Raw genomic sequence first — 12,582 nt, 5'->3', positions numbered from 1 at the left:
GGAATTGAATGTAACATCTCCAAGTTTGCAGATGACACTAAACTAGGTGGTGGTGTGAGTTGTGAGGAGGACGCTAAGAGCCTGCAGGGTGACTTGGACAGGTTAGGTGAGTGGGCAAAATGCATGGCAGATGCAGTATAATGTGGATAAATGTGAGGTTATCCATTTTGGGGGCAAAAACACGAAGGCAGAATATTATCTGGATGGCGGCAGATTAGGAAAAGGGGAGGTGCAACGAGAACTGGGTGTCATGGTTCATCGGTCATTGAAAGTTGGCATATAGGTACAGCAGGCGGTGAAGAAGGCAAATGGTATGTTGGCATACATAGCTAGGGGATTTGAGTATAGGAGCAGGGAGGTCTTATTGCAGTTGTACAGGGGCTTGGTGAGGCCTCACCTGGATATTGTGTTCAGTTTAGGTCTCCTAATCTGAGGAAGGACGTTCTTGCTATTGAGGGAGTGCAGCAAAGGTTCACCAGACTGATTCCAGGCATGGCTAGGGTGTCATGTGAGGAGAGACTGGATCAACTGGGCCTTTCTTCACTGGAGTTTAGAAGGATGAGAGGGGATCTCATAGAAACGTATAAGATTCTGACGGGACTGGACAGGTTAGATGTGGGAAGAATGTTCCCGATGTTGGGGAAGTCCAGAACCAGGGGACATAGTCTTAGGATAAGGGGTAGGCCATTTAGGACTGAGATGAGGAGAAACTTCTTCACTCAGAGAATTGTTAACCTATGGAATTCCCTGCTGCAGAGAGTTGTTGATGCCAGTTCATTGGATGTATACAAGAGGGAGTTAGATATGGCCCTTGCGGCTCAGGGGATCAAGGGGTATGGAGAGAAAGCAGGAAAGGGGTACTGAGGGAATGATCAGCCATGATCTTATTGAATGGTGGTGCAGGCTCGAAGGGCCGAATGGCCTACTCCTGCACCTATTTTCTATGTTTCTATGTTTCACGGGGTTGGGGTAATATATTAGCCTGGATAGAGGATTGGCTAACTAACAGAAAACAGAGAGTCGGGATAAATGGGTTATTTTCAGGTTGGCAAACTGTAACTAGTGGGGTGCCACAGGGATCAGTGCTGGGGCCTCAACTATTTACAATCTATATTAATGACTTGGATGAAGGGACCGAGTGTAATGTAGCCAAATTTGCTGATAATACAAAGATAGATGGGAAAGCAAGTTGTGAGGAGGATGCAAAGAATCTGCAAAGAGATATAGATAGGCGAAGTGAGTGGGCAAAAATTTGGCAGATTGAGTATAATGTGGAAAAATAAAAATGCAAATTATTATTTAAATAGGCAGAGATTACAAAATGTTGTGGTACAGAGGGACCTGGCTGTCCTTATACATGAAACACAAAAAGTTAACATGCAGGTACAACAAGTAATTAGGAAAAAAAATGGAATGTTGGCCTTTATTGCAAAGGGGATGGAGTATAAAAGTAGAGAAGTCCTGCTACAACTATACATGTCATTGATGAGACCACACCTGGAGTACTGCATAAAGTTTTATTCTCCTTATTTAAGGAGGGATATACTTGCATTGGAGGCAGTTCAGAAAATGGTCACGAGGTTGATTTCTGAGATGAGGGGGTTGTCATATGAAGAAAGGTTGAGCAGGTTGGACCTATACTCATTGGAGTTTCGAAGAATGAGAGGTGATCTTATTGAAACATGTAAGATTCTGAGGGGGCTTGACAGGGTAGATGCAGAGAGGATGTTTCCCCTCATGGGGGAATCTAGAACTAGGGAACATAGTTTCAGAATAAGGGGTCGCCCATTTAAAATGGAAATGAGGGGGAATTTCTTCTCTCAAGGGGTCGTGAATCTTTAAAATTCTCTGCCCCAGAGAGCTGTGGAGGCTGGGTCATTGAATATATTTAAGGAGGAGATAGACAGATTTTTAAAAGATAAGGGAGTGAAGGGTTATGGGGAGAGAGCAGGGAAGTGGAGTTGAGACCAAGATCAGATCAGCCATGATCTTATTGAATGGTGGAGCAGGTTTGAGGGGCCGGATGGCCTACTCCAGCTCCTATTATGTTCTTATGTTCTACCATGATTGAGTTGCAGAGAAGCAAACAGCTTCACATTTTATGGTAAGTAATGCTGCTCACTTTACCGTTGGTGAAGAGTTTCTCTTATCTGTTGTCTACATTGGCTCAAACCTATGTTTGTCAGTTTTGTAATGACCAACTATTTACAATCTTCCTTGGGGTAGTAGGGAAGCTTTGTCTATTTGGGGCTGCATTAGCTCCAAGCAAACATGCCAGCTGGTAGAATACTGAAATAGACTCAACCTTGATGGGAGACTCAATATGCCAACACCTGAGCCCAGCATGTCTGCAGTAAGCCTGGGCACAGTTGTTGGCTAACTCACTAATGTGACTCTCACTGGGAGTTGAAATTCTTTCCCTTTGGCTCTAGATTACCCTTCAAACCAAACCCCTTATGCGGAAGGTGATCCGAGTTGGATAAGCAGCTGGAAGCCTTCCAGTGCTCTCTGCATGGTTTTAACTGATTAAACTTTGGCAGCACCCCTGCAACACTTTGGTGTCACTAAGCCTTGGCTCTGCCCACCTGTGTCAAAACTCACTGGTTAGGTGAGCAGAATGTGTCCCTATTGGGAGAGCTTGCTCACCATGTCAGGCAAATTCAAAATTCGACCATTGCTCAGTAGCTTGATTTGAAGACTTTTAAACAGCTTGCTGGGTTTCTATCAGCTGACCCCCAGAAATGTATTTTCCCCTCTCATCTACACAGTCTCTTTTGAACATATACATTCTCTTTATATCACCCCATACTGAGAAGTGAATCTTCCGGGGAGAGATAGTATTTGGATTTTTAGGATTCTTCTAACAATTTAAAGGAAACACTTCGCTCTGTAAACGCCAGTTCCCTCTCATACGCTGGGAGTCGCTGTGCGTGACTAAAGCACCTCACTGGTGGTCCGCAGTCATCAGCTGTGTAAACCATCAACCCTAAGCTACACACTACACTATGGTGCTTTGATAGTACATATATAAATACGATTTTTAAATAAAACAGACGCAATCTAAGAATGAATAACAAACACACGCACATGTACTGTATATGTAAAGTCACAAAAACCTGTACAAAAAAGTGTGCAGTATTTTCACGGAGCCAATAATAAAATACTCTGTACCTGTGTTTTGTGGATGTTCCGTTGTATTTTCTATCTCTCCTCTGATTCCTATTCGGGTTGTTTTCTTTATCTAGTACCGCGTTTTCTGTGCCGAATAGGTGAGAAGCAGCTCAGATTCTCATACCCAGAGGTCTGTAGCACACCGTGGATGTGATCGGAATGCATCCAAGTTGTGACTAGATCAAGGCAGAAAAATATACCTGAAGATAAATAACCATCTACTGTGCAAAGATACCGGTCCTTAATAGGACTCGTGCTCAAATGTTTAAACGCCTTTTATTGTCTCTGCCTTCCAAAAAAATCACTTAACTGTTTCTATGCAAACCCTTTGATCTGCTCATCTCTATAGGAAATGAGATGTGTCTATGCAGAGCTGCAGAGCGAGCTTCCCACTGCAAAATCTAATGTAATGTGCATTGAAGCCATCGACTGCCACTGATTTCAGATACAGGTTCGTGGAATCGACAAGCTCCAGTCCAAGCAAACTAGTTTGCAGTTTAGTTACTATAGCGACAGCATTATTAACATCATTTGAACTTCGTTAATAGAACTGGAAATCATAAGGCGGTGTGGTAGGTGTTTGGGATCTCAGTGGGATCCGGGAGACCGCGCCTGCTATGTGGCATATATTGCGATGGAACCGCTGTTCTTAACGAATGACGGTAAGTGCATTGTGTTAGATTAATAATAAAAGTGGATTTTGTTGATATTTGCCAGTCGTTGCAGTGACAGGTTTAGGCAGCAGTACAGTATTACGCCGTTTCCGGTTCCGAGCGGTGTTTCCCCATGCAAACATCCAAATGCCATGGACACTTACGCAAGGTCTCTTGCTCAGCCGTGCAACTCGAGGCGATTTGCAGTCCACTTTGTCACAACTCTGCCTCCCAACTCAGCAACGCTACACCTCACTGCAGCCGAGCGCGGGCGTGCATTTCAACGATGAGGCTTGGTGCTATCCATTTTGCCATGCTAGTCGTCGGGGTGTCGTTTGCCTGCTATTCCCCCAGCTTAAATTCTTTGCAGGACCAAGCCTACCGTTCAGCGGTGGTGATCGAAGGCAAGGTGCAGTCAATCCCAAATAATGCCACCGAGCCCTACAGTGTTAACGTCAAAGTGTTGGACGTGTGGCCAGTCAATAGCGGGGGACTCGAGAGAGATCAGCTCATCACGATCGGGGATTTTGGATCAGAAGCACCATGCATCAAAGTGAAGAAGAACCAGAAATATATCTTTTTCATGGACCCAACAGATGAGCCGTTAGTATTCAAGACATCATTTGCTCCACTAGACACAGGCGGAAATAATCTAAAAAAAGATGTTGGGAGGATCTTGTGTGAGGACTGCGGTAAGTTTTTTCTCTCTCTCATATTTTGGTAATACGTATTGAAATCATTTTTTTTTGCATCATGACAGTTTTGATGGCATGTAAAGTGGTTGCAGGTTGCAAGCTCCAGCGCTGGTGAAATGGGTATCATTGCTAACAGGATGCAATGTTTATTGGGGCTGTAATAAGGAGCTCCGTGTTTGTGGGGCGTCTTCGCCATCATTTCTGCATGTTGATTTCGTGTCAATGTAATGACTGTATGCAAACTTTACCAACATTGCCTTTGTTTTTTGACACCTTCCTTTAAGATCTGCTGTTCGTAACAAAGACTTAGTGCGAATCGATGCGTTCAAAAGTGTGAACAATGTGTTTTAGCATTTTATAGAAAAGCGACTTTTAGATCTGCTAAGTTTTTGCAATGAATGACACGGTTTTTGACACCTTGAGAACGCTCTTTAGCTGCAGACTGCGAGGTTTGTGAATTAGCTTAATAGGGGACTGCATCTGGTGTTTGTATCCGTTGTTTATCATTATGCAGGTGGGTGGCTCAAGAGCGCTAAATAGACGGTGAGCATTTCACGATGTAGCACATCAGTGTCCGGATTAAATGAGCAATCGGTGGTGGGAAAAAAAACAGCCAGCAGCTATTGGACAAGGGCGGGAAAAAAACCTGGTGCAATTCTCCTTTCTGAATTTCGTTCAGTGCGGTGTAATCCGAGATAATAAAGGGATTTTCGGGATGTTTCGTTGCAATCTGTTACATGTTAACAGAGAAGTTGTATTCGGGGCAGATTTATAAAAAAATTATCAATTTGATTTTTATTGGCGTTTTTTTTTAGCAGCCTTCCCCTCATTCAGGTGTAGATTTGTGATTGTTTTAATGGAGCAAGGTATTTTTAGCTAGCATTGTTCGTTGTGTTTATGTACCTTATTTTAACATTTTTCAAAATGTGCTTTGTGTTACTTTTAGGTACTATGATTTTGTCACATAAAGTAACAAAATGGAGCAGAGATATTTAGATTGACCTAAATGGTTGTCTCTAAGGTTGGCTTTGCAAGCCAATCAACTGCATTTCATTGGTCAGGTTTTAACATTATCATCATACTGGGTACCCATGGCACTCAATGAATGGAATTAATACCTTAGAGGGAGCTCTGATGCTGTATTTTGTCACATACCACATTAATTTCCCCTAAAGCCTATCTCCTTGTACAGGTGACCCATTTCTCGGGTTATAATTGACTGAAGATGTATAAGAGCTATGAGGACCAGAAGAATATAGTTCCCCAGCTCCAATCAGAACACCTCAAGGTTTCTGCGATCTTTTGTATTTAGATAATCTTGTGTGTTGCATTAGAAAGGTTACCATTTAACCATTTGATGCATGCTCACCATGCAGGTGATTTTCTTTTCTTAATAGCTTATATGTGACATTGTCCTGACTGTGTTAAAAAGGAAACTGGAATAGTAACTGTTTTGCCTGTAAGTACATATTCTACTTACTTGGGTGACTTCATGTTGGGTGGATGATAGTTGTCCATATGAATTCTGGTTGTGCTCAACCAATGAATGTGAAGACTGTGCCTTCATTAACCATGTGTTGGTACATTGTGCATGGGTATACTGTGTAGTCTGTATATGTAGTATTTACTGCACTAAATTTCACATGTGTTTCTGTGCAAAGTGATATAGTACCTAGTTAATGTGGAGTCACATTTCCTAGTGTTACTCATCACATTTCCAAGTGTTGGTAGTAATATGTGCTAATACACAACAAAGACTAACTTCCATATGCGCATATGCACCGTTACAACTTAAGAGGCCTTGCCAGGTTCAGTGTGATTTAAAGCAAATCTTTGTTCAGCACTCAGATAATCATTGATCACTTTTTAAATGTAAAGTAGATATACTTATATTGTGGTAATTAACCCAAGATTTCCAAATTGAGGTAAATAATGCTGAAATAGTAAAAATATATTTAATTTTGGGACATGGCATTCACAAACACACTGGTTGCTTGAATGCAGTAAACAAATCAAACAATTCTGTTGCTTTCTATTTAACAAGATACATCCAGATATTTAAAAACAATCTTTTTTGATGAAACCTCTTCACAGTTGCCTTTATAGTTTGTCAAATGGCAGTAGGTGAAGAATCTTTAAAATAGGTCCTATCACCTTCTAAAGTCAAACACTTGTAAGAATCAGATGCCTTATGTTTATTTCCATTCTTTTATCCTTCATAGTTAAATGATAAAGTTAAATACAAAACATCTCAAAAACCTTGAGGTGATACGCTTGGAGCTGGGAAACAACATTCATCCAGTTCTCATAGCCCTTTATTTTTGTAAATATTTGTAATAGATGATAGATACTGCAAACCTCACTGTGATTAACACCTTGGAAGAGTTTTTGAACTTGATGGTGTGAGTGAGCTAAATTAATGTCGGGTGCCGTGCCTCCAGCTGTGTGTGTAAATTCTACCCCCTTGCTCTGTGTCAGTTAGTAACTCTCCCAGCCTGTTTTGGTGGTGCCAAAATTGTTTCTAGACAATATGCCGATGATTTTTTAAACTATTCAGCAGTGTATATTCTGTACAAAAATGTTAATAAATAAGTATCACAGTATGGATCCACCTTTATCTAACATTTATGCATTGAGCAGAGTTCTCTTCTGATAGTGCAGGAAAGTGGAGTTGAGGTAGAGGATCAGTAGAAGATCAGCCATGATCTGATTGAATGGCGCAGCAGGTTCGAAGGGCCGAATGGCCTACTCCTGCTCCTACTTCTTATGTTCTCCTGTTCCTACCCAATGTCCTCAGGTAAGTGTAAACATTACATTCTTCAAATTCCATTTGTTAGAATGCCACTTATTGGTAAGTCTTTTGAAACATCTGAAAAAGGCGCAAATATATAATCATATAAAATGCCATGAAGGGCACGTGTGCTTTCTGCTCCAAAGGTTGTGTCAGTGTTATGGAAATGAGCTGCTGTTGGATTCCATATAACTTATTCATTCAGTTGATTCTTGTTAACTTGTGTGTCATTTTCTTCATCTTTCACATTTCTTATTAACATCAGCCATGTTTTAATTGAGGACAACTCTATTTAAATTTACTTCAGGGTAATGCTAAATGTTTGCTATTTTTTCCTTTTGGCCCAATTGTTTTCTCAAAAGCATCTTGTCAGGGATGCCAACCGCCATTGTCTATTTTCTTTCTCTGAAAATCTTTTCCACATAATGGTGTGCTAAAATTGGCAGCTGTGAATGTTTCCACCCTTCCACACTCCTTCCAGACCACAGCAAACTTTGTTGGTGTTATTTGTGAGTTGTGTTTCATTGAAAGTCACTTGCAAGCTAAAATGTTATTTCTAGGTTAGAACAGTGGGAAGCTGCTTAAGATCCTTACTGTGATCTTCTGTTTCATGTGCATGTCAGACCTTGATTTTACATAGAGTTACATATGTACAGCACAGAAACAGGTTATTCAGCCCAACTGGTCCATGCTGCTGTTTATGCTCCACACGAGCCTTCTCCCACCCTACTTCATCTAACTCCATCAACATATCCTTCTATCCCTAATTTATTTTAATATGTGTGGAATATTAAAATGAATGGGACAAAATTGTGGACTGACTGGTGAGAAACCCCAGTCCCTATATTCACCATTTTGATTGATTTTTATGTTGTATTGCAATCTGTTGAAAAACAGATCAAAAGTGAAGCTTGAATATCAAAAAAAAGGTAAATCTTTTGATAGACTTTTGGGCTGCTGCCATTGGCCATATTTGTATTGGAAGGTCAAGTCTTTTGAGAGATATTTTTCATTTGGCTATTAAAATTCATGCAGCTCTGGATGGTTAATAAAATAACTCAGATTATAGAATGTTTACTGGCTTCAGCCTGGAAAGTTTGGATTTTGTTCCAAGATTGATTAGACAAAGAAATTATTAATATTTGAACCATTGACCCAATATTGGCAGTTTTCTTAAAACTTAGTGCTAATTTTTTTTCAAGAAAAGATTGTTTATAATTCAAAGAAAATATTAGAAGTTTTATTGACCATTTTACATTTCAGAAAATCTGTTCTGAAAAGTGTAATGTTGAAATGGCTTAATTTATAAATAGGTGTTTAGGTTTCAATTTTTGTTCAATATCTTGATTGCTATAATTTGAAAGAAAATTTCTTTAAGTTTAGAGAAACCACAAATTGATCTAACTCTATGTATCACCAATGTTTGCTGATTTTACATATAGCAAACCAAACATTCCTTGATATCTATCAGCTAGTCCCTAGTTTCCAGGCTTAGATAAAATGTATCAAACAGCATTAAATGTATATAGTTAATTTTCTGACTTCATGCCTTGACAAGTAATCTTCCCTGCCAGGAGCACATGTGGGAAATTCAAGTGGTGTGCATGGTTTTCTGACCAGTTACGTTAAAGAATGGAAAGCCATGCACAGTGCATGCCCAGAGTTCCTGCATATGCTCCTGGTGCATGAGGCACCCTGCTGCAAAGAAAAAATGATGGTGAGCTGCACTGACACATGATAAAACAAGTGAATGTGTTCATTAGGTCTGAAAAGAATAGGGTAAAGAGAAAACTTATAAAATTACTGTAGATTGAGCCATATTCTGTCGAGATTATAAAATGGATTTTTAAGATAAGTAGAAATTATTTTTCTTCTCAAAGTCTTCATCCTGTGAATTTTCTATGAAAGAAGGAAAGACTTACATTTATATAGAGCCTTTCATAACGGCAGGACGTCCCAAAGCATTTCACAACTAATGGAATATTTTTGAAGTGTTGTCACTGTTGTAATGTAGGAAACCTGGCAGCCAATTTGCAAACAGCATGCTCCCAGATATTTCTACAGCTATAAAGTACCTTAAAACAATAATCAAGACTATTCAAATAGCATAATATAGGTGTCGTATGAGAACACCAGCTGAATGTTTGAATTTAATATTAAAGCAACTGCATTTCTTTAAGTTCAGATATGTCTTATTCAATCTGGAATGAATAGCTTCTAGTTGATTTTCAATATGCATTATGCAACACACCGAGTCATGAAAGTAGGTAACCTAAAATGGAATGTTCAGCTTTCTCTTCAGAGACAACCCAAAACTAGAACTGGAGATATCCCCAGAGACATGTACTATATCAAGCTGAAAGCAATAGAGAAAAGCTAACCATTACCTTGCCCACTTTTCCATATTGTAGAAGTCATATGGACTATCCAAAGGTTTGGAAACCAACTCCATTTGCTTCTTTGAGTCTGTAAAGAGAAGTCTCGGCCTGGATAATTGTAATATTAACTGCAAACTGTGGTTATGAACAAATTACAATGATCATTAATATCAAGCTGAAGAAAGCTGAAATCTACGCCAGAGGACAAAATTAAAAATCCTAGTGCAAGAGAATGGTTTATTCAGAGTAGCAATACACATAGAAATCTATAAAGTATCAACAAATGATCAGCACCAAAAACCTTTTATTGCTCTTACGATACTGGACCATTCCCGTGCTCAGTTTCTGATGCTATCTCTGATGTGACAATATTGCATTCTGCTCAGAGCATTGCAACCATCTTGAGTTATAGAGGGCTGTGAACAATATTCTGCTGCATTTCTCATTATAACTGGAGGTACAATATTTATGTACACATAACACACCATATTTACAGCAATTAAAAGAAATTAATAAACAGCAAATGATTAAAATCATTACATCAGTCCTACTAATGAGAAGATATTGCGCTAATATTGCTGTTACATGGGTAAAAAGCAACTCTAATCCCTAAGAAGTATTGAGTACAGCTATTGTGCCTATTATGCCTCTAAGTATTAAATATTGCAGTTCTATCAGTGGCTAGTGAGGTGATTGGTTTTGTAAAACAGATATATATGGAGACACTATTGTGAGAGAAAAGAGCTTCCTATCAATGAGGCATAAAATATTGGCAAGAGCAATTTAAACACACTTTTGAACACCTCCCTCACTCTATAGCATAGTAATGTCACTATGACCACATTCATTGTGATATGTAAAGAATATACCTTGCACCCTGATGTGTTAAAGGTTGCTTAATGATTTTCATGTCATCTTGATACACTTTACTTGTCTGATGACCAGGGGGAGAACAACATCTTAAGCCACTGCATGAAACTAATCCTCCGTGCAGTTTGTTATTATCTAACAGTGATGATGTACAAAAATGCCAGAAATCGAAAGTACTTAATGTTCAGCAGTGCCAACCTTTGCTTCACGCTGCCACGCTAAAATTTTTATCTCTTACCTTTTCGGACTTTCATTTCAAGACTGATTTCTCCTCGTGTCTGGGCAATCTCATTTGTTAATGTCCAACAGCGGTTTGCTTTGATGTTCACTGAGTTGGTGTCCATCACCTCTGCATTTTGCATCTCTTCCCAGTGTTTCCCATTTGTCAGATGAGGACTGTGTTGTAAAGCATGGCAGAGATCGAATCAGAATTTTCCGTCATGCAAAGGAGATTACATTACATTTGACTTTGTAGCAGATTTCAATTTTTACACTCTAGCCCAGAATTCCAAAGGTGATAAATACAGTCACTGAACAAATATATGGGGATGGATTTTCCATTTTTACACACATTTCTGGGTGGTGTTGGGGCACTAAAACCAATGTAATGGGGTGCTATGGCCTACTGCCACAATACCATCCCAAAAGGTTGCACCGACATGATCTTCCTTGTAACTTAGCAGTCCGCAGTACTGCCCACCCTGCAGCCTAGCGATGAAAGTGGGCTAGGTCTCCACATTATTTACATAAGAACAAAAGAAATAGGAGCAAAAGTAGGCCATACGGCCCCTCAAACCTGCTCCATCATTTAATACGATCGTGGCTGATCCGATCATGGATTCAGGTCCACTTCCCTGCCCGCTCCCCAGAACCCCTTGGTTACTGCTTTAAATATAACCTCTGATAACACTGCCTCTATATAAATGGTGGCTTGAGCAGTATTCCTGAGGTGGATGCACCATATAGGAGGCCATTTTAGATTTTAATTTGCTCTGGAACTTTTTTGAAGACAGTTTTTGTGAGTAATGTAAATTTCTGGACTGGGAATATTAATTTCCCAATTGGAATACTTCTATTCTTGTGCAACAAGGAGGAGATTATGGAATAGGATAGATTAGAGGCTCTTAGAGTAAAGCATTAGAGACTTTGTTTGATTCCTACACATTGATAACCATTCCACAGGGTTTACAGACCTAGCATGTCTTCCATAGATTTATTTGCTCAGGGGTATGGTAGCATAGTGTATATGTTACTGGACTAGTAATCCAGAGGCCTGGATGTGAGTTCAAATTCCAACATGACAGCTGGGGGAATTTAAATTCAGTTAATTAAATTAAATACATTTGGAATTAAAAAGCTAGTATCAGTAATGGTGACCATGAAACTAGCCAACTGGGAAAAGCCCAACTGATTCACTAATGTCCTTTAGGGAGGGAAATCTGCTGTCCTTACCCAGTCTGACCTACATGTGACTCCAGACCTACAGCAATGTGGTTGACTCTTAAATGCGCTCTGAAATGAACTAGCAAGCCACTCAATTGTACCAAACCGCTACGACAAAGTACATTTGCCACACAGACTGCAGCAATTCAAGAGGCGGCTCACCACCACCTTCTCAAGGGCAATTAGGGATGGGCAATAAATGCTGGTCTTGCCAGCGACGCCCACATCCTGTGAACGAATACATTCTAAAAAATACCTCATAAGGGTGCATGTCCCTTCCCTCAAGGCTATTGTGGAGTTATGCTGGCTGCTGAGTGAATGCTTGCAGCTATTTGCATCAGGAGAACAATATTGTAGCAGTGAAAGTGACCACTGCCTTGAAATGGTTAGTTACTGAGTCCTTCCAGGGTAGCAGCACACCATTGTATAGAGGAAGTCTGTGACTTTCTGTTCAGGTGAACCTTGCAGTTTATGACCTTTTCTATGGAACATTCCAAACAGGGATTGAATAGTCTAATTCTATACATTGGCAGAGCTCCCACAGGTATAAGGAACAATTAGCAAATCAAATGTGGCTTTGA

General features: G+C 39.9%; 1 protein-coding gene across 1 annotated transcript in view; it reads left to right on the top strand.

Annotated features, from left to right (window-relative positions):
• The first annotated feature begins 4,110 nt into the window (after positions 1-4,110).
• The window catches only part of LOC139263037 (pro-neuregulin-2, membrane-bound isoform-like), a 940,626-nt gene continuing 932,154 nt past the window's right edge, over positions 4,111-12,582 (top strand). The window contains exon 1 of the mRNA XM_070878524.1: positions 4,111-4,516. Coding sequence (XP_070734625.1) covers positions 4,111-4,516 — 406 coding nt within the window. The remainder of the gene's footprint in view (positions 4,517-12,582) is intronic.

Source organism: Pristiophorus japonicus, chromosome 4, assembly GCF_044704955.1.
Source record: "Pristiophorus japonicus isolate sPriJap1 chromosome 4, sPriJap1.hap1, whole genome shotgun sequence".
Classification (NCBI taxonomy): Eukaryota; Metazoa; Chordata; class Chondrichthyes; family Pristiophoridae; genus Pristiophorus; species Pristiophorus japonicus.
The sequence above is the reverse complement of the archived record's forward strand: the minus strand, read 5'-3'. Positions and strand labels throughout refer to the sequence as shown.